Source organism: Schistocerca cancellata, chromosome 7 (genome assembly GCF_023864275.1).
Source record: "Schistocerca cancellata isolate TAMUIC-IGC-003103 chromosome 7, iqSchCanc2.1, whole genome shotgun sequence".
Lineage (NCBI taxonomy): Eukaryota > Metazoa > Arthropoda > Insecta > Orthoptera > Acrididae > Schistocerca > Schistocerca cancellata.
In genome coordinates, this window is record NC_064632.1 from 227456811 (window position 1) to 227475353 (window position 18543).

General features: G+C 39.3%; 1 protein-coding gene across 1 annotated transcript in view; it reads right to left on the reverse strand.

Moving 5' to 3' along the window:
• LOC126092571 (tRNA (cytosine(34)-C(5))-methyltransferase) overlaps positions 1 to 15484 on the reverse strand; it is a 74228-nt gene extending 58744 nt beyond the window's left edge. The window contains exons 1-3 of the mRNA XM_049908249.1: positions 15298 to 15484; positions 15123 to 15203; positions 349 to 584 (exon numbers count right to left, since the gene is read on the reverse strand). Coding sequence (XP_049764206.1) covers positions 349 to 584; positions 15123 to 15203; positions 15298 to 15363 — 383 coding nt within the window. The 5' untranslated portion in view covers positions 15364 to 15484. The remainder of the gene's footprint in view (positions 1 to 348; positions 585 to 15122; positions 15204 to 15297) is intronic.
• Positions 15485 to 18543: the final 3059 nt, after the last annotated feature.

The window sequence follows — 18543 nt, forward strand, 5'->3', positions numbered from 1 at the left end:
CCTAAGCTTTTATACACAATATTGGTCTTTTTAAGCATGTGTTACCCTTTAAGATGTATCAAACACAAATGTGCCAGTAAAGTCTTAAATAATTACATAAATAGCTGCTCTTCTGGACCAACAATTTTTCTAAACGGCTAGTCCTCAAAGTGTTAAGTTTTGAATGAGAGTCAAACTCTCTGTAATATAAGAGATTCATTGCACATTCTAACATGTTACATAACTCATCTTGTGTAAAAGAAAGTAACAGTTAGTTAACTTACACTTTTTTACTCGAGTATACTTCCCCACTTCAAATTCCGTCACTTATAAAATTAATCAGCAGTGAAAAGTGGAAGCAAAGCTTACCATGGTAGACATATTGGTTTTATCCTCTGCTCAACATTTTCTGCATCCTGCTTCTCTTCGGAATCACCTTCAAGCTTTCCAGGATTCAGGAAGTTGTTAAAGAAATTACTTTGAACAAATCTTAGTAGAGCTCTGGCTTCCGCTTTTGAGCCAGTAATTCGAAAAGCAGTTGGCAGATTTTGTTTTATTGTAGCCATAAAAGCATCCCATTCTTCCTCTGGGCAGATTTTTTGCATCTGTAATAAATTTTATTTTGAAAGAATTACATGTGACTAAATTATTCAGTAACCTTGTAGAATATATTCCAGTGAAGAAAAGGCAGACAATTAGCTTCTTTTTACTCAAAAAGAGGAAAATATAGACTGCTGTTCAGTGTAACGAAAATAAAAATGAATTCCCATGGCTGGGGCTCAATAAGGCTGACCCTACTTCCTATGTTTGCCAACCTCTTCTTGCTATTCATAAAAACAGTTTGATCTAAGAGAAAAGTCTCTTCTGACAGCACGGTAATATAAAATATTCTCAGACTTCTTTCCACATCATTTCAGGATAAAACCTCGAGTCTTCAAGAATTACCTCCATCGTCTTCTTCTGAAGCAGCCGACTGTCACATTTGCTGCTGGACTGCGGCGTCTCTCACAGGACAATGCCGATGACATTAAGACTTACCACCAGTCTCATTTTCTCCTCAGCCAAGCCACCCCACTCTGATCAATTATTCAAAATGACAGTCACAATCACAATATTTATTTTGTCACCAACTGGTTTCAACCCGCCCTCTTCAGGGCAATTTACACCATTTGGTCGCTCGCTGGAGTCGTCACTCTGTCTGTGCACGGTTGGTAACTATGCCAACTGTGCACAGGCAGTGTGATGACTCCAGCGAGCAACCAAATGGTGTAAATTGCCCTGAAGATGACCCCATCACGGGTTGAAACCGGTTGGCCCACAAGGACGGTATTCCGCTGAGGCCAATTGTGAGTGCTATTGGTTCTCCGACCTACACACTGGCCAAATATTTAACTAAGGTTATTTCAATAACCGACAGCTGCAAACAACAGATCCAAACACTCAGCTGTTGTTTAAGAACACTAAACAGATTCGAGTTGGCCCAAATAATATTTCAGTCAGGTTGGATGTGGTCTCACTATTTTCAAAAGTTCCTGTGGAGGACACACTGAAACTGCTCGCTGAGCATTGACAACCACCCCTTCCTTATATATGAGATGATGTTTGGTTTGTGGGGCGCTCAACTGCGTGGTTATCAGCGCCCGTACAATTACCCAATCTGTGCTCAGTCCAATTTTGCCACTTTCCTGGATGATGATGAAATGATGAGGACAACAAAAACACCCAGTCATCTCGAGGCAGGTGAAAATCCCTGACCCCGCCGGGAATCGAACCCGGGACCCCGTGCTCAGGAAGCGAGAACGCTACCGCGAGACCACGAGCGGCGGACCCTTCCTTATATAGCAGTAAATTTTATGAACTGATGGATGAAATGGCTGTGTGTTCTCTATTGTTTCCAGCAATGGCCAACTTTTTTGAGGAGTGTTCATTAAATTTGGATCGCCTTCAGCCATTTTCTTTTAATCACTATATGTTGATAACACATTTATGGTCTGGCCACATGGTGTAGAAGCTCTTGAGCGTTTCCTTGAACACATGAGCCAAGTCCCCGACGGAGCCAAGTCCCCGACGGAGCCAAGTCCCCGACGGAGCCAAGTCCCCGACGGAGCCAAGTCCCCGACGGAGCCAAGTCCCCGACGGAGCCAAGTCCCCGACGGAGCCAAGTCCCCGACGGAGCCAAGTCCCCGACGGAGCCAAGTCCCCGACGGAGCCAAGTCCCCGACGGAGCCAAGTCCCCGACGGAGCCAAGTCCCCGACGGAGCCAAGTCCCCGACGGAGCCAAGTCCCCGACGGAGCCAAGTCCCCGACGGAGCCAAGTCCCCGACGGAGCCAAGTCCCCGAAGGAGCCAAGTCCCCGAAGGAGCCAAGTCCCCGAAGGAGCCAAGTCCCCGACGGAGCCAAGTCCCCGACGGAGCCAAGTTCTTGATGCAAGGAAGAGGCAGACATATTTGTCACAATGTTTACACTATGACGGGAGTGGTGGTAGCGCCAGTGCAGATGCCGACACCATCTGCAACTGTACTCCATAATTACTGACCAATCAGAAGCCATCTATGGACTAATACCACCACAGCAGCAGTTTAGACAGTCAGTTGTTCCTGTCAAAGACGATGGAGATAATCATCAAAAGCTTGAGGTTTTACCCTGAACTGACTCGGCAAAAAATCCAGTAATGCTTTATACAAAATAGTTTGTCATTAAACATTAAGGGACCGATGACCTCAGGAGTTTGGTCCCATAAGACATTACCATAAATTTCCATTTAACATAACAGAGAGTACTGCGGTTTCATTATTTGTAATTAATACAAGCGAATTACCAGTAAATAGCAAATATAATCAGCACAAATTCATAGTTCAAAAAATCAAAGTAGGTAATAAATGTAAGCATGGTTTGTCTGTGAATGCCCCTACAACTACGCAATCCACACCCTCAGCACACCATGGAGGTTATACGGTATGGTAGCCCTCTGTCCCCCATCAACGAAGGTTTTGATTTGAAACTGTAGGGGCTGGGTTCTAAGATACGGATGTCAAAAGAGGGCATCACACATGGGCATATTTTTTATAGCAACATAGCAAAGGCAAAGGCATGCCGGTCCCTGGCACGAATCCGCCCAGCGGATTAGTGTCAAGGTCCAGTGTGCCGGCCGGCCTGTGGATGGTTTTTAAGGAGGTTTTCCATCTGCCACAGTGAATGTGAGCTGGTTCCCCTTATTCAGCCTCAGTTACACTATGTCAGCAATTGCTGCGCAAACACTGTCTCCACGTACACCACAATTACTCTACCAGGCAAACATTTGTGGTTACACTTGTCTGGTATGAGACATTCTCAAAGAGGGGGGGGGGGGGGGGGGGGGGGACCACTGGGGAACGAACCACACAATTACCCTGGGTTCAGTGTGGGGTGGCGGCGGGGTGGGTTGACTGCTGTGGCCTGTTGTGGGATTGTGAACCACTGAGGGCTATGGCGGGACAAGGCGTCTCCATCGTTTCTAGGTCCCCGGTTAAATACACCATACATACTTCCCTAGCCCCTTCCAGAAACTACTTTGGTGGTAACCATACTTCCCAACAACCATTAAAACACTATTGTTTGGTAGGATATATACTTCTCACTGTCCTGAAGGCTATATTTCACAACAAACAGAAATTACAGCTGGTGCAGCGGGCAGCCACTTGATGCCAGGAGCATACAGAAGTGAAGGAATATATTTAGTGGGAAGTATTTCCCCATGGCCCATGAAAGGGTTAAGGGAAGTCAGTGAAGCAGCTGAGGATCAAGTCTATAATTGCCCAAGAATTGCCAGAATGTACCTTCTAGAATGTTTTAAAACGTTCCAGACCCCCCCCCCCCCAATCTCTCTCTCTCTTTCTGTGTGTGTGTGTCATAGTTGTGGGAAAAGTTCAAGAAACCTCTAAAACTACCCATCGCCAATCACTCAATCACTTGTTTTTGTGCCTACACTCTTAGATCCCCTGTTGTGCACTATAGTGATTGCAGTGGTAGCTGTTGTGGTTGAGAGAAAAATGAGATCACTATAGCACTGTGCTGATCACTAAAACGTCTGCCATCTCTTTTTTATCAATGTATATTTCCAGGGAAAAAAATGTGAAATCTATATATAATGTTCTTGAGCTTTTAAGAATTTTCTTGAACCATAGTATGAAGGCTTTCACGACCGGATGACATATCTTCTGGTAAACCTTCCAGGATGTAAGGTCGTGGTCCATGAAACTCTGAAGATGTCCACCGCAGCTCTGGATGAAACGTTAGGATGAAACATTAGGAACTGAAGAGTTTCATGGACCACGACCTTACATCCCAGAAGGTTTACCAGAAAATTTTCTTGAATGTTAACAAATTTTTTGATTGTTCTAACATTTTCTCAAATGTTCTAGGTTATCCTGGAGTTTAATACTCAGGAATGTTTTGAAACATTCTCTGTGTTCTACAGATAAATGACTAAGTAATTGATAGGGTACTTTGTTTCAGATTGAGGTATTATTGAATACTTACATGGATTTAAGATTAATTAGGAGTAATTTTGAGTATTCAAAAGTATTTTTGAGTGTGAAAGACAAATATTTTTTACCATCTTCGAATGTCATTTTATGATGTTCCCGAATGTTCTCTAAGGATTGAAATGGTCTGAGAAAACAAATGTAAGTAAAGATCAAGTAAAGCTGGTCTTTTCCACCTGGTGGTAAATAAAACAAAACACTGCATGAGTAATTTATAAAAACGAATTCCATTATGTTACTGACAACCTTTCATGCCCCTTTTACAAGCAACTTTTAGTAATACTGAATGTGCTTATCTTTGGGTTGGATACACATCTAATACTATCCTGAAAGTTTAATATTTCTATGATTAATTCAGCCACATCAACTATAAATTTTTGGCAGGATCAAAGTAGTTTGTCACACTGTGTTGCAGCAAACTGTCACTGTGTTCAAAGCATAATTTTGCAATTGCTACCACTCTTTCAAATGATTGTTGGTATTTGAAAATCAGTTCAAGATCAAGCAAGGCAATAATTGCCTCTTGCTGTCAAGTTATCATAACCAATGGAAGGCTGCATCTCAAATGCAGCAAGTAGACCAGCAGCAAAAGTATTATGGAAATCATCCCATATTATTGAGAACCATGTTCATGAATGTGGTCTCTATCAAAACAAGTCTATGATGGAGGAACTTCAGGGGTTGCAGTACACCAAATACAGCCTCGTTCCAGTCACTAAAAAGGCACAATTTATTACCAATTTCATTTAAATCTGAAGGGAGCATGGAAAACAAAACAATATATACATAAGCCAAAACACTCCATCATAAATTTGTTAAGTAGTTGAGAGGAGGATATGAGTGAGTGCATGGGTGGAGACGAGGGGGTGGGAGAACAAGCAAGCTCCACAGTGTGGGCATGAGATCCTCTCCTTCCACCACTTCTCTCATATCCTGGTGGCACAGGCAATTGTTTCTTTTTATATGGGCGACTGTTCACCCTCACAGAGAAAAACTGGTGGAAAACAATATCACTACGATGCTACATCCAGCATGCTTTTCATGCTATGCTGACATCAAAGTGACTACAGATGATTCATGAGATGACTACCTGCTATGCCAGTTCCTTGAAGACATCCATCCATCTCCTACACTTGCACTTAAGACACTTAACTTGAACATCAGATTGCATTGCATTACATCACATCATAATCACCACATTACGACAGTCCATGCATGGCCTTCACATCCGTAGCCTCCAGCCAAATTCAAGATCACAAAGTGAGAGTTACTTTTCACTTTGGCATGAGGATGGATGAATCAATAGATGGATTTAAAATTGTTGGGTGCTAAACAGCATGGTCATCAGCACCACTTCACAAGATTGTCGCACTGGTGAATGAATAGTTATTATCGTTAAAACGAAAGGCAAAGACCAACCTATAACCACAGAAATCAAACTTTTCACATTTTATCTGCAGTAGTTCTATTCATATCACTGCCACACGTTGAAAGAATTAATGAGATGGTGGAAGACAGTAAGATGGATGGCTGATTGTGGAACAAATAGGATAAGGCAGCAACTCAAAAACACATTAAAACCTTCACCCAATTAAATTGTGTAGAAGTCCTGACACCACATAAAAATCAACAATTTTCTTGCTATTGTTCTGACATTGCATAAAATTGAGATTAAGTCCCTACGTGGACAAAAGGCTTCCCTCCCATCAGCGTACTAAAAACAGGTCATTAAACCATGGTGTACCGTAAGTGTAATCCCAGAAACAGTGCATTCTGATGGGTCTTCATGCTGCAGAAGATAAGCATGCATTACTGGGCAGTGTCAGATACAAAGGTAAGTAAAGACCACTTCATCCTTTCTGGGAGTTCGAAAGGAAGTGTTCCATGGGCGAATAGTCGGTCTGACCGACCGCAGCTTGCTGTTGTCCACTTGCAGCCACTGCCTTTACCACTGACATGCTGCTTTTGCTGCTCTGTCTGCATCCTTATTCCCCTCGATTCCCACATGTCCACGGATCCAACAGAAGGCCACCTCATTCTTCTGCCTGTGCAGGAGGTGTATAGTGTCCTGGACCATCTGAACTATCTTACCTACTGGGAACATTTGCTGAATAGCCTGCAGAGCACTAAGAGAGGCTGTGCAGACAAGAAACTTCTCTACCCCCAAAATTCTCATGTGTTCTAGTGCCTTCTTGATTGCACAGAGCTCTGCATATCCTACTAATTTACTACTAAAGCACAGTAGTCTCAGTCAGGATAAAGGCATTAGTTTTACAAGGGCAAGACAATGACAAAACATTTCAAAAAACATCAAAAACAGTGAATGACTTGTCAGAACTTGTTCACAATAATTTTCCTTGTAAAATGATGAGTCCCACTGATGTAGTAGCAGAAGTATATGAAGGTGCTCCCCTTACACACAAATTACTGTGCAGAAAGCAGCAATTCAAGCCAAAAAAACATGTGTTTCAAGCTCCTATAAGAGTAGTGGAACTCATTCGCCATACACACAATGGGTGAAGTACATCAGCACATATAAAGGGGGGGGGGGGGGGGGGGAATTTAAAGCACAGTTCTGGAACAACTAAAGCAATTGCAACCAAAATTGGTAAATATACAAGCTGCATTTTGAGAAAAAAATATTATTAGAGTAAGACACCCCTTAGACAAAGAGGGCTGGAGTGTGGCCCTGAAGGGAGTAACATGTAAATGTAATTAAAAACAATTAACACCAATGCTGCTTTATAGCAGTCTCTAGACAGTGTGAGATCACCAAACTGAGAAAGTGAACCCATAGCCACCTCCTCCTATAGAAGTAGTTCAGCATTATTACTGTGACACCATGTTATCTTAGTGTGATGAAGGTGTTCTGGCTTTAGTGAACTTAACGATTATCAACAAAAGTCTAAAAGACGTTGTTGGGTACATCCTTACTGGCATACTGGTATAATCATACGTGGTGCTTTTACGGTCTTTAAAAGATTGAATATATATTCTGCTTCCCTTTCATTTTTTCCAAAACACACTATCAATTGAAGAATACTGTGGCTGACATGTCAGTGGCAATATGGAAACATATAGCATGAATATTTATCAACACCAATTAAAGAAATCTGGAACAAAATTCCTGGCTGTGACTGGGAAATATGGAATATACACAACTCTAATAGTAGTTGGCATGGAAATTTGATCAAAGCTAAAGCTCCTGTTAAATCTGGATCAACACTTTATAATTACAAAGGTTTTTCTTCTACAGCCTTGTTAGTCTTTTCAGATGCAGCTGCACAATTTTTTTCATATGACATTGAAGAATATAACTGCCACAATGATGGCAAGTATTAAACGAAAGTTACTTTGGTAAAGCATGGTTTGGGAGGTTACGAGGGAATGCTCCTTCTTCAGGCACCCACACCTTTGCCCCATAAATATTGCAAATTTCCTTATTATTTTACTTACAAGGGACATAATGAGATCATATCCTCAGATACAGACAACTAATGAATGGCAAATATTTAATTAAGATTACCGGAGGAAAAAGGTCTGTACAATGACATTTAGGCCTATAAGTGCTGAAGTTTCACGTGTTGGATATTTTAATAAATTGCAACATGACTCTAGTAAATGTGAAAGTTGAAGAGCTTTGTATGTTACAAAACTTATACGGATTCATGATTGTGTATATTCTAAGTCAACTGTAAGGCATAATGAAATCACCATACTGAGAACTCACATCAAGACTGAGACACCAACAGATTCCTTCAAGAACTGCTATGGAGTTAAGAAATTGGCTCTGTAGTTTCTTTGTAGCCCAAGAGATGCCACTGCCTTAGCAACACAAAGTTTATATGAATATCAATGAAAATAATCAGTATTTGAAGATAAAAATATAATATGGATGGATAAAACATCTACTCTCTAGGCGGCAGCAGGAGAAAACACACGAAAAAGATAAGGAAGTGCACAAGCTTTCAGAACTCGTGGCTCCTCCTCCTGGCAGAAGGGCTGAAGGGAAAGAAAAAGGGATGAAGGAAAAGAATTGGCGAGGTTTAGGAACTGGGGAGAATTATGGAAAAGTCACATCACCCAGAATCCTGGATCAGGGAGACTTATTGGGCACGATGAGAAAGAAAGACTGACTGTTGGGGAAATCTCCCCCCCCCCCCCCCCAAAAAAAAAAGCTGGCACCAAAAATCAGTCTTTCGTTCTCATCCTGCCCCATAAGTTGCCCCTCACAAGGGGTCCAAGGCAACTTTTCCATGTTATTCCTTCTAAACCGTGCTAGTCATTTTCCTTCCCCCCTCATCCTTTCCTTTCAACCCTTCTGCCCCATAATCTATAAGTACTATATCAAAGTTTGTATGTAGCTAATTATTAAAAGGATCTGATATTGCATTACACCCAGCAAATCAGTAAAGATTTGCAGGTTTTCATATGTAGCATAATTTCACATATTTTTGTTTAGTTTTATATCTATAAAATTAAATTAATTTCAATTAATGTACTTTTCTCTGATATTTCTCTTGCGATCATTTCCCACTCTTTGCTGTATTCAGCACTGTTGTAATCATAAATAAAAGGATAATTGTCCCAAGATAAAAAAAATGAACATGTAACTCAGGTTCACCTCTCATTTTCCTGGACAAAGAGACAATCACACAACCAAAGCAGAAACTTCTGCAAATTGTCACTTGTGTTGGTTCCATCCGAAGTTGCACAACAGAAGAAAGACTCGTGCAACGACATGTACTATACCATTTGCAACATCATTGCAGTGGATGCCCTGCCTTAGCTCATCGCCTTCACAGTCTACTCCAACTACCGCAAAACAGCACGAGAAGGTGACCCACATATGTATCGCAACTGACGTTAGCCACCTGATATAACTTGTCTTCCAGTGGAACACAATCATTTCGGTCCATGCTGTGCTTCACTGACAATTTTTGCGAACACCACAGTCCTTACTACCTGCCTGTGAACTAGGACTCTTCTTTGTGGTTGTTATTCCAGACTGTTTCAGTTTGCACCTCTGGGGACTCTGATGGGACCACAGACTTTTTGCTGAATCTTTATGCTGGTTGTCTATCACGTTAACAATGACAAGGCACAGGCTGGTTTTGTGAGCTATCAGTGCGTTTCGCATTGTGTACAGAGATTCGAATAAATAACTTTTTTTTTACATGATACCACATGTTACAAATGCCGACTTCCTAAAAAACTCTTTATCCTTGACATTTCCTACCTGAAAAGAGGAAATGTCTCCTGTGGAGATTCATCTATTTTTGCCTGTTATCCGAAGTCAACACTGAGTGATGAGATTCTCATATAATTAAACCTGCTACTAAACACATCTTGAAGCAAAATGTAGACTTACAACTTGGGGATGAGACTGCTCAAATTTTCTAAAACCAACTACAGAAAATTGGAGATGATGGAATCACAAATAAGCCTTCTGGAAAGAAAAAACTGTCATCAAATTTTTGTAATTGGTTATGTTCTTTGTGAAGATAACAGAAGCAGTCTATTCTCCTGTTTTGCAAAAGCATAATTTGAACTAGTTGCAAGAGAGTGGTATCCTTGCACCTAAAAATGAAAACATCACAAAATACTTTGCAATGACAAAAGGTTATGTAGAGAAACTGCGGGCAACTTACTGAAATAACAATCCTAACACGAAAAGGAGAGATCGTAACAGTCTCTTTCCTACAAAAACTGCACATTCTGATGGATCTCCCTTATAACTCTCAGAGGTTGCAATTTTCAGTGAAGCACTTCCACAATAATAGTTGATAAATCACATGGACAGTCTACTAAATGCTGTGGAGTGGATCTGAAATCATCACATTCTTTTTCACAAAACATTTACTTTTCCTTTTTCAAGTGTAGTTTGATCCCAGAATTTATTTATTCTTGTACTGGAGGGAAACTACAAAAAGCAACAGATATCATCAATTTTTGTGTTAAATGAATACTACAATGGAAATGGGAGAGATTTTACTTTAGTTTGTAAATTGTACTTCGCTTTGCAGAAACATGTAAAGAAACTAAGCTTGTTTTTACAATACAAAGAGGATTCATTCAATTGCATACCTCACATAAAACTGGAACAAATAAGTAACCAGAAATGCCAAAGAATCAAGTAGTTTCAAACCAGAGAAAATACACACTGCACTACACAGCAACTGCCATCAGAGTAAATACAGCATTCACCTCAGGTTACTATAAAGCAACCATGAACACCATTGTTTACTAAGGTCAACTGTAGTTTGCTGTACCACTATCTGCTTTGGCCTGTGGCATAACTGTGTTTTGGGGTAGACAGAAGCATCCAATCCGACGCGTCAGCTTTGACCCGTGACGTAAGGGTGTTGTCATGTGTGACGTCATAACGGCGCTGAGTTTGGTTTGTGAGTGTGGCGTGTTTGTAGATGTCATCGTGTTGTGCTCTCTGGTGGTATGTTCAGAGTTTTCATTTGTGTGGTGTAATGGGCTCAGTTTGCTTTTGCTCATTATCCAGAATTGTTCGAGCGTCAGCTGAGTTTGTAGTGGAATTCGTTTCAGTGAGTTAACAATTTTGTATGAAGGTTAATTTAGTGTTGTTCGCTGTACATCGTGTGGTAATTTTAGTAAAATTAATCGGTTGTTGTTTTTGTTCAGGAATGGATATGACGGATAAAATTAACAGTGGGCAGGTCAAGGGAAGTGTTCGATCCCAATGTATGGCTGTGTATGTTGATAGTATCAGGAGATGTTTTTGAGCTGTATAGGCCAAGGGAAGTGTTTGATCCTAATTTATGGGATCAGGAGCTGCTGTTGAGCTATATAGGTCAAGGGAAGTGTCGGATTCCAGATGGTATTGTGTTTAGTGGTATTTGGGTGTTTTGTGATGTTGGTTTTTTCGTCGTTTTGTGTGGTTTTGTATGGGGGTGGGTGTCTAAATTTGTTTATATTTAGTTTGCTCCCACCCAAAACCACCCCATTTCCCACGCTTGTCCTGCTAGTGTCATTAGGCTTTTTGTGGAAAGTGTGTGTGTGTTTTTCGATGTATTTTCGTCCTCATAATGTGTACATACTGACTTTATATGCGCCATATTGGAACCGTGGTTTATGGTCGTTTCTGCCATATTTGTGACGTCATGGGTCAAAGCAGACGGGCGGGATCGGACGCTTCCGTATTTTGCGACAACGGTGCTGCAGCATATTAGAAATGGATCATTTTGCAGAGTGCATGTCACAGTACGTAGTGGAACTCCCTAGTGTGGATTGTTTATGTTTCTAAATTGTTCGTGAGTGTTCTATGTGATTCATTGGGTTACTTTAGTGCTGTTCGTAGGGATAATATTTCATTTTTTTGTAGTGGTTTGTCAGTGAGTTAGTAAGATGTTGGTAGTTATGGACAACAGATTCATTTTCAGGTTTGGAATTATTAGTGCGACGTGTTGTTCATGACTGAAGGTTTAATTTTATGTTTCTCTTTTGTTAGTTATGGATATGACAAGGTTCACGTGTTGGTCGCTGCATTCCACAATGGGGGTTGACTTGTTGGCCGCAAATTATTACAGCTGTTCGGTCTAATTGTTGAGTATGTAAAGTGTCACACGTGTACGGAAGGCATGATACTGACCAAAATTGCTGCATCTGGGACCAGGGTATAGTATATTTAGGTATATGAGCAAGTTTTGGTGTTGTGGCACCATGGACATTCTGTTAGCTATATAGATCAAGCTAAGGGTTCAAAACCACACTTACTGAACTGTGTGTGGTTCTCTGATACAGCTGACCTTGTTTGAGTTCAAGTGAAATTTCCTAAACTGGTTTTTGAAGCCTTGTGTGGGTTTGTGGTGTCATGGATTTCATTTCAGCTCTACAGGTCAACTGAAATTTTCAGACATTTTTTCTTTATTTGTGTTGTATCGTGGACTTACTTTCAGCATATCAACACTTGTGAAATTTCTGATATCAACTTCTTTCTAGATTTTTTTATTGAGGTTTCATTGAGTGATGAAGTTTTCATTTGTTTCATTTTTACATAAAATTTCTTTCAGAAAGTCTTTATTATTATAACTGCCATACATTTAGTTTCTCTCCACCCTAAACCCCCTAAATTCCCACTGGTTTCCTGTTATTTCTACAAATACATATTTTGTAATGATTCATGTCTGTTCTCTGGTGCAAAGTGACACCACTGTCACCATATTGTATAAGCTTGAAATACGAATGTCTCCCATCTTCATGACATCATGGGTCAAAATCTACATGTGGTACCAAAACCTTCAGTAATCCTGTTTACCAGCTGTGGTTGTGATTACAAGTATTGAAGTAAGCCACCTCAAAATTTCAACTGTGGTTAACAGACTGACTTGTAGCACATCCCAATGTCCCAATTTAAAAGGGATGACTTGGTTAGTATTTGATGCAACCAATGAATCTGAATATGAAATTAAGGATGTGATAACTGACTAATCTTAAGCCTATCCTGATGTCTATGTTTGCTTCATTATTGAGTGTGTATTACAGCTAATAACTACAACTGCAATCAAAGTTTTGAAACAAGTGTTCTGGAGCATGTGTATGTGGCTCTGTGGTTAAATAAAAGGTTAGGAATCAAAAAGTCTGAAGGTGTAATCCCTGTTCAGCCTTGTGATTACCTGCCCCTTATTACTTTTTTCCACCTGTGGCAATGTTTGTCAACATGAAAAATGCTGAGTTGCACTGTAGTTAGGAGCCCACTTAAAGCTATAGACCTCCCCAAAACTGATGGGACTAATCAGTTCAATGTTCGGACAAAATCAAGGGCATATCACCCAAACAGGACCATGTATACTTAAGCCCTGTACAGTTCAAACCAACCTTCATGTCAACTGTAGACTTACCTTGTATGCACTTAGCATATAAAATATGAAGAATGAAGGGCAGGGTCACGACGTAGCACTTAATGCCCACAAACATGTTAATAGCCCCCCCCCCCCCCCAAGATTAGATTAGATTTGCTTTCATTCCAATTGATCCGTAGTGAGGAGGTCCTCCAGGATGTGGAACATGTCAGAAAAACAACAATACATGACAAATATTTACAACTAAAACAAATAAGATAATGTACCATTCCACAGGTCTCAAGTGGAATGATCGTCATTTTTTAATGAACACTATATGAAAGAGTCATTTTACAAATACTGATGCACTGAATTTAAGATAAAAAAGTTTTTTATTTATTTACAAGATAATAAACATGTAATACAACTACTATAACGAACAACTGAAATGGTGCAGAAGTTAGATTGTACTCTCTCTCTCTCTCTCACACACACACACACACACACACACACACACACACACACACACACACACACACACACACAAATTTTCAATGAACACATTACTGCACTTAAATTGTGCAGATGTTATATTGTACTTATAAACAAATCAGTTGGTTTTACTGAGAAATTCATCAATGGAGTAGAAGGAGTTGGCCAAAAATAAATCCTTTAGGCTTCTCTTAAACTGAATTTCATTGGTTGTTAAGCTTTTTATGGCTGCTGGCAAGTTATTGAAAATGCGTGTTCCTGAATAATGCACACCTTTTTGTACAAGACTAAGTGACTTGAAATCCTTGTGAAGATTATTCTTATTTCTAGTATTGATTCCATGAATTGAGCTGTTGGTTTGAAAAAATAATATATTTTCAATGACAAATTTCATTAAGGAATAAATATATTGGGAAGCAGTAGTTAGTGATTTATCACACTATGACTCATTGCGTTCCTTTCACTTGTTCCCCACACAATACTGAATTCCTAATAATATAACTGATGGTTTTTTTCATGTGTCCTTATAAGTAAAATTACATATTGAACCCACCTTTCATTCTTTAATATGGCACAGATGTGAACATTAGGATGTGCTACTAGTTTATTTGCTAGCACAACTTTCACTTGGCTCCACCTTCATCAGCTTCACCAACTCACAACCATCAGCTTTCAACCTAACATACATCTCATACAGCACTACACATAGGTCTGTCACCACAACCAAATTTTCAGGAGGAGGGATCCAATATCAATTAAGGTACTGGATAATTTGCTCAGTTAACAGAAAATGAAAGTGGTAGTGTCCAAAATTGACATGCATTTTAACTAAATCTGCAATATGCTTCCACCAAAATCTTTCTCCAGCAGGATGTTAAAATAAAAAAGAATTAGACTGGGGCATGCACTGATATAGATGAGCCTTTAGGAACCATCTTTACAAGAGATACCTTTAAAATGAATTGAGCGTTTCTAAACCAGCATTTGTAAGGGAAACCGACACAGAATGTGCGTTGTAAACGAATTCTCAAATGCTACGCCACAATACTTTCCACACAAAATGCTGTTACACAATTACATTCAAATGCTATAAAACAATTATTATAGCTGGTAGTTGTCACCATTTTTAGATCGCAATCTTCAATGATATAGAAAAAAAGTTATGCTCTGAAGAACTACCGTGAGTGTGGGAGGGCTATACGGGAGGGACCGAGTTACTGGAAATGACTTTGATCTACGGGCAACCAGGCAATACCGGTGCACACAAAAACTGCTACTGCTACTACTACTACTACTACTACAATGAAAGAAGTAGTACCTTATAATATTTCTCAAAATCTGCATTTTCACGAACTATATCCTGGTATTCCCTTCGTGGTGCATTTGCATCCCATTTATTCTACAACATAAACAAAAACAAAACAAACAATTAAGGGTACATTACAGGTAGAGTGAAGCGCAACTACAAGTAATAATACTTAGTCATCGACTACCTCACGCGCTCTTCGTTTTTCTGCAAAATTTAAGTCTCTTCTCCTCATTTTTCTGGCCTTCCCCATTGCTTCTATCTACTTTTTTTGGTAAGAGTATTACCACATCAACAAAACATACACAAGTCAAAGACACATTGACATATTCAAACACGTGCACTGTTCGACCAATTTCACTGCCTGCTTCGCTATCGTTCCTAGGTTCATCACAACTTCAATACATCGACGGTACGTATCCGATTGCTACCAATTTCCAACAATACAATTATTTTTATCACTGACTGGTCCACACGCAACGATCTGTATGCATAGATACCTGATTAGAAGCATGTGCATTCAATAAATCGCTGCGGAACTTCTGTTTCAATCCACTGAATGTCCGCCAAGTGTCGGTCTCGGAAAGACGTTTCAGCGACAACTGCCACGCTCTCGCAAGGGATGTTTCAGTTCAACAAAATAACTCGTAATTATTCTGCGGTGTGTGCTTTGCACAATGTCTTGCAAAAATGCAAATAAGGTGTCTAAGACGGAAAGGACGATAACAATTACATTAATATTTGTTCCGTAGAACATGAATAAGACATTTTGTAATGATGTAGAATGTGTCGGTTTAAGATACTGTTTCTTTACACGATGTAATCATTTTTTTTTCACAATTACGACTTATATCTAAAAAATCCTCTATCGAATGGAAGAAGCTGTCATAAATAAATTCTCTTAATTTGTTTATAAATGCTGGTTGACAATCTGTCAGATTTTAACGCTATTTGGTAAATGATTAAAGACTTTTATGGCAGCGTAATTCACCCCTTTCTGTGCCGAAGTCAGATTTAACCCAGAATAGTGAAGATCATCTTTTCTTCTAGTGTTGTAGCTATGCACTTCGCTATTATTTTTGAATTGGGTGGATTATTAATACCAAATTCTGAGTACACCTTTTTGTGCAATGAATACTTTTTTCTTAATAATGAATTATCCCAGAATATGATGCCATATCAAAGCAGTGATTGGAAACAGGCACTTTAGACTAATTTATTGATATATTTATCACCAAAATTTGCAATAACCCTAATGGCATAAGTAGCTGAAATCAAATGTTTCAGCAGATCATCAATGTGTTTCTTCCAATTCAAATTCTCACCAATGCCAGAAATTTTGAATATTCTAACTCAGCAACAGAGTCCTGTTCAAAGACCATACTCATCAATGGCTTTACGCTGTTCCTGTACGGAACTGTCATTAATATATATTAAGAACAATGAGGGATCCAAGAGTGAACCCTGTGGGACTCTGTTGTTGATACTCTGTTGATTTTGCAGTCTATCTGTACTGTGAATTTCAACCTTCGGGGTATTCTTCCAATTAAATATGAATTAAACCATTTGCGCACTGTCCCACCAATACCACAGTTCTTAAGCTTACCTAGAAGAATTCTGATGAGACACATAGTCAAAAGCCTCTGAGACACCACAAAAAATCCTAATCGATGATGTTCGGTTATTAAGAGCATTTAATATTTCATCTGTGAAAGCGTATAAATCATTTTCTGTTGAAAAGCCTCTCTGAAAACCGAATTTTTAGTACTTCTTTTAAGTTAAGCTAATCTTGGATTAATTATTTTTTCAAGAATTTTGGCTAAAGCTGTCAAAGTGAGATTGGGAGGTAGTAATGGTTTAACAACAGCACATTTCAGTCTACCTGAAAAAATGCCCCCTTTCAGTGAGCTACTATACAAATGGCTGAGAATTGTACTTTTGTGTCGGGAACAAGCTTTTAGTACTCTGTTGGAAATGCCATCAGTTCCAGTGGCCCCTAAAGCAAAGGAATTTTCAAATATTAATTTATTTCACGAGCTACAGGGCGTACATAACGACTATCTAAATTATTTTTAAATGGATGGGAAATATCTATAGACATTCGCAACTCCTCATACTCAACTTCCTCTGACTTAGCATCTTCAACTTCGATCTCAGTCGTGCAATGATGATCTCGGTATTTCCTGATCGATCAGCAGGCACAGGACGTCAAAAAACCACCAACTTGTCTTATGTGTCGTTTTTCCAGTGGCAGATAGATTACTTTCCTTTACTTAACTTTTTTTGGGGTAATCAGATCACAACGAATCTTTTTTTATTACCGTTTTCCCGTTTGTCGCTGAGTAATCTGCTTCTGTATTCTCTATTATTGAATTATAAGTAGTTGTTTTCTTATACTCATTGCTGTACACCTTGCTCTTAACTTTCCACAAACTTTTTTTGCACTTAGCTAATATGAATCAATAAACTCAGCAATTCTCTAGTGCACTGACTGGTATCGGCCTTTTCAGAAAGATGAGAAGAAACTGCTACCTGAAACATAACAGGTTTCTCAGAAGAAAGGTTATATTTGAAGAGCTCTCTACGTGTTCACAACAATCGGAGGAGAGTGCGAGGCGCGTTCACTGCTTTATCACAGTCTAATAGGTACAGTCACAACACTCTCGCAGATTGCAAGTGTGTGAATATTAAGCTCGTGAAGATAACTAACTAATTCTATAATACTTAAAACTTCCGGGCTGATAGGCCGTGGTCGAAGTATAAAACTGTCTCCTAACGTTTCGTCTCCGAGTGCGGGAGACATCCTCGGAGGTAAAACGGCGAACTGAGCAGTGAAGACAATACCGGCCATGAAAGCTTACATTGTATGATCAATTCTATAATAACTGTCAATTAAGTTAATATTACACTGTAAACCAAGCTAATTATACTCTGTTTTATATTATCTATTGAAGGTTTCACTCATTTCAAAGTATTTCTTGAAAAAAAATAAAAGCATAACCTAAGGGGTCGGTTTCCACGTACTTTAGACATAGGTTTACCTACAAATTTAAAACATTTATTTAAGTATTAAGTGAAGAATATTGGTTGTTTTCATTACACACACACACACACACACACAATATATATATATATATATATAGTTATAATAGAAGGAAACATTCCACGTAAGAAAAATATACCTAAAAACAAAGATGATGTGACTTACCAAATGAAAGTGCTGGCAGATCGAGAGACACACAAACGAACACAAACATACACACAAAATTCAAGCTTTCGCAACAAACTGTTGCCTCATCAGGAAAGAGGGGAGGATATATATATATAGGAAAGAGGGGAATATATATATATATATATATACGGTTATAATAGAAGGAAACATTCCACGAAGGAAAAATATATTTAAAAACAAAGATGATGTGACTTACCAAAT